The sequence below is a fragment of the Lepidothrix coronata genome, unplaced genomic scaffold, assembly GCF_001604755.1.
Source record: "Lepidothrix coronata isolate B3197 unplaced genomic scaffold, Lepidothrix_coronata-1.0 Scaffold198, whole genome shotgun sequence".
In the NCBI taxonomy this organism is placed as follows: Eukaryota; Metazoa; Chordata; class Aves; order Passeriformes; family Pipridae; genus Lepidothrix; species Lepidothrix coronata.
In genome coordinates this window covers 2421-6587 of record NW_016690378.1, presented here as the reverse complement: position 1 = coordinate 6587, position 4167 = coordinate 2421, and the positions used below count along the sequence as shown (strand labels likewise).

The 4167-nt window shown below is 60.8% G+C and overlaps 1 protein-coding gene across 1 annotated transcript; it reads right to left on the bottom strand.

Annotated features, from left to right (window-relative positions):
• Positions 1-324: 324 nt before the first annotated feature.
• SLC2A1 (solute carrier family 2 member 1) lies at positions 325-3588 on the bottom strand. The gene is made up of 7 exons (XM_017831967.1): positions 3394-3588; positions 2677-2917; positions 1901-2063; positions 1632-1819; positions 1319-1423; positions 1136-1237; positions 325-927 (listed from the first exon to the last, which is right to left on the bottom strand). The coding sequence occupies exons 1-7, from the start codon at positions 3438-3440 to the stop codon at positions 532-534; spliced, it is 1242 nt and encodes a 413-aa protein (XP_017687456.1). The 5' UTR covers positions 3441-3588; the 3' UTR covers positions 325-531.
• Between the last annotated feature and the right edge of the window lie 579 nt (positions 3589-4167).

Genomic DNA, 4167 nt, shown 5'->3' with positions numbered 1-4167 from the left:
GGAAGCAGAGCCTGACCCCCTCCAGCTCCACCCTCCTGTCAGGGAGTTGCAGAGAGTGAGAAGGTCCCCCCTGAGCCTCCTTTTCTCCAGGCTGAGCCCCCCCAGCTCCCTCAAACATTCCTAGTGTTCCAGACCCTTCCCCAGCTCCGTTCCCCCCTCTGGACCACAGCTGAAGGACCAGCTGGTGACCACCCTGACCATCCAGGTCCTCCTTTCATGGAACATCTCAAGTTGGGATGATCCATCAGGATCATGGAGTCCAACCCCTGCTCCTTCCCCAGGTCCCAGCCCCACCCCTCTCCCCAAGGGATCTCCCCAACCAAACCACCTCAGCCCAGGTTTTAGGGCTCAAGGACATGGCCCTGAGATCCAACACTGGGATCCAGCACCGGGATCTGACACCAGGATCCAACATCAAAATCTGGCACTGGGATCCAGCAGCCGGACCCAGCACTTGGATTTGGCAGCAGGACACAGAAGTGGGATCCTGCACTTGAGTCTGGCACAGGGATCCACCACCAGGACCCAAGATCAGGATCCAGCCAGACACCACCTCCATCCCTGATCCAGAACCGGGATCTGGGACCATCCAGACCCAACCCAGTCTGGGTGTGCAGGACTGCGACTCCCCCAGATTCCTGGGACCCCCCGGGGACACCTGAGTCCCTCCAGACACCCGGATTCCCGTGTCCCCCGTTCCCCCCGTGGTCCCCCCGTGATTACCGCGATGTACTGGAAGCCCATCCCCACAATGAAGTTGGAGGTCCAGTTGGACAGCCCGGCCACCGCGAAGGCCGCAGGACGGGGGCCTTGGCTGAACAGCTCGGCCACGATGAACCACGGGATGGGGCCAGGGCCGATCTCAAAGAAGGCCACGAACCCGAAGATGGCCACGATGCTGAGGTAGGACATCCAGGGCATTTGGTCCTGGGCAAGGGAGAGGGAGAAGGTCAGTGTGGAGAAGGGGCATGAAGCACCTGAAGTGCGAGACAGCAGCAATCCAGTGCTGGCAGAGGAGCCACCAGGCTTCTCCCAGCAGGAGATGGGAATTCTGGGACCTCAGCCATCACCCTAAGGAAGATAAGTCCTTCCTCTCCCTCCCAGCCCACCCGTCCCCTCAGCACCCAGCACTCACCAGCAGCGTGAGGGCGATGGTCATGAGCACAGCACAGCCCGCCATGCCCGCCAGGCCGATGAGGTGCAGGGTCCTGCGCCCGGCCCGCTCCACCACGAACAGCTGGGGGATGGAGACACATCATCAGCACCTCCCCAGCCTGCAGGAAAGGCCCCAGTAAGATCTCAGGGGGCCAACACTCACCGAGACCACCGTGAAGGCCGTGTTCACCACGCCGGAGCCGATGGTGGCGTAGACGGGCTGCTCCACCCCTGACTTCTCAAAGATGCTGGTGGAGTAGTAGAAAACCTAAAAAGGGCAGGGAAGCGCCTCGAGTCAGGTCTTGGAGCCAACACAACCCAGGTTGTGGGTGAAACGACCTGACCCTGAGTGAGCTCAGGTTGTGGGTTTGACGCCCGCGTGGGCCGTTCACTTAAGAGCTGGACTCCACGATCCTTGTGGGTCCCTTCCAACTTGGAATATGCTGTGATCCTGAGCCTGCAACCCCGAGACTCACCGCATTGATGCCCGAGAGCTGCTGGGAGAGCTGCAGGACGATGGCAATGAGGATGGGCTGGCGGTACATGGGCGAGCGGAACAGCTCCATGATGGTCACCTTCTTTTCCCTCATCATCTGCCGGCTCTCCTCCTTCATCTCCTGCAGGTCGCTGCTCACGTCCGTCGTGCCCCGCAGCTTCTTGAGGACTAAGGGGGGGGACGGGCGGGGTGAGGAGCAGCCGAGGACCCTCCAGTGCTGGGGAACAGGCTCGGGGAGGGGTCACTCACCACTCTTGGCCTTGTTCTCCTCGTTGCGGTTGATGAGGAGGAACCGGGGGCTCTCGGGGGCGAAGGGCAGGATGATGCACTGCAGCAGGGCAGGCACGAAGATGAAGCCCAGCAGCAGAGGCCACAGCGAGTCATTTCCCATGATCAGGTCCAAACCGAACACCTGAGGACGATGGGAGGGGTTCAGCCACCCTTTCCCAGCTGGAAAAGTCCCGGCTAGACCCAACTCTGCTGCCCATGGGTGCTGGGACACCCACTGTGGGGACACAGCTGCTGTGCTGCTTCCAGGCAGCCAACAGACGTCATATCCCAGTGCTGCCCATCCCAAACCTTCGGATCCCACAGCATCCCTGCTCCTGCTGAGCTCCAACCACCCCACTCTGCTCCTGCTGAGCTCCAACCACCCCACTCTGCTCCTGCTGAGCTCCAACCACCCCACTCTGCTCCTGCTGAGCTCCAGCTCCAACCATCCCAACCCTGCTCCTGCTGAGCTCCAGCTCCAACCATCCCAACCCTGCTCCTGCTGAGCTCCAGCTCCAACCATCCCAACCCTGCTCCTGCTGAGCTCCAGCTCCAACCATCCCAACCCTGCTCCTGCTGAGCTCCAGCTCCAACCATCCCAACCCTGCTCCTGCTGAGCTCCAGCTCCAACCATCCCACCCCAGCTCCACCTGGAGGGCCATGCAGACCTACAGTACCCCGTCCCTGCAGACCTTTCGAGCACCAGTGCTAAAAACAGGGGAAACACCCCCCTTAAAAAGTTCTCCATCACTCACCTGAGCAATGAGGATGCCCAGGACAATGCCCAGCTGGTGGAAGGTCCCCAGGGCCCCCCGGAGCGCAGTGGGGGACACCTCACCCACGTACATGGGCACAAAACCGGTGGTGAGGCCGGAGTAGAGGCCGATGATGAAGCGGCCGAGGATGAGCATCTCGAAGGAGAAAGCCATTTTGGAGAAGCCCATGAGCACAGCCGACACGAAGGCCAGGATGTTGGACATCAGCATGGAGTTGCGTCTGGGGAGGGATGGGAAAAGGACCATGAGGAACACCGGGAGAACCCCAACATCAGCCCCGGGCAGGAGGGAGGTGCCCAAACCCACCCTAGTGGGATGCCAGCACGGGGTGAGGCTGCACAACCCCCTCGTTGAGGTCCACCATGGATCCACCACGGATCCCCCAGGGACCTACCACAGACCCACCATGAATCCACCACGGATCCACCACAGTTTCCCCATGGACCCAACACGGATCCACCATGGACCCACCAGAGATCCACCACGGACCCACCATGGACCTACCATGGACCCTCCAGGGACCCACGATGGACCCACCACGGACACACCATGGATCCACCACAGACCCACCATGGATCCTCCAGGGACCCACCACGGACCCACCATGGACCTACCACGGACCCACCATGGACCTACCACGGACCCTCCAGGGACCCACCACGGACCCTCCAGGGACCCTCCAGGCTCTGTGCTCACCTCCCAAAGCGATTGACGAAGAGCCCCACGGAGAAGGAGCCGATCATGCCCCCGACGGAGAAGATGGCGACGGAGAGGGACCAGAGCGTGGTGAGGGTGGCGGGGCTGATGGGCTCCTCGTATCGGTACAGCCACGTGCGGTTGTAGAAATCCTCGATCACCTGGAAAACGGCGGGAGAAACCAAGGCCCGGGTTAAACCCACCCGTGCCACCGGCAGAGCCACGAGGGCTCAGCCGCCTCAGCTCACAAGACGATGCGTCAGCGGGAGCCGCCGGGGCTCGGCTCCAGCCCCAGGGAGGGACCTGCTGGGATGCGTGGGGGAAATGCAGCCGGACGGGTTCTGGGCTCGCCCTGCCCGGGGAGGGACACGCTCGGCGCTGCCAAAACCCCGCTGCCGCCTCGCCGGGCACGGGCAGGTCACGCCGCTCCCCGGGGCGCCGGGGAGGATGAGCCGGCACTGGGAGAGCAGGAGGAAGGGCAGGAACCCAGCAGCAGGCCCTGAGAAGTTCCCAGCCCCTTGGACGCTCCTGGAATTGGGGTTCCAGGGGTTTTTTTTTCCCCCCACAGTAATTCCATAACGTGCCGTGATTCCGGAGCGCTGCAACGCTGAGACCAAACACGTCTGCTTTGAAATACCACCTTCCCAGAATACCCTGCTTATATTTCTTACATCTTTTTATACACATTTTATATATATCTTGTGTATTTCATATATATTTTGTGTATTTTATATATATTTTGTGTATTTTATATATATTTTGTGTATTTTATAT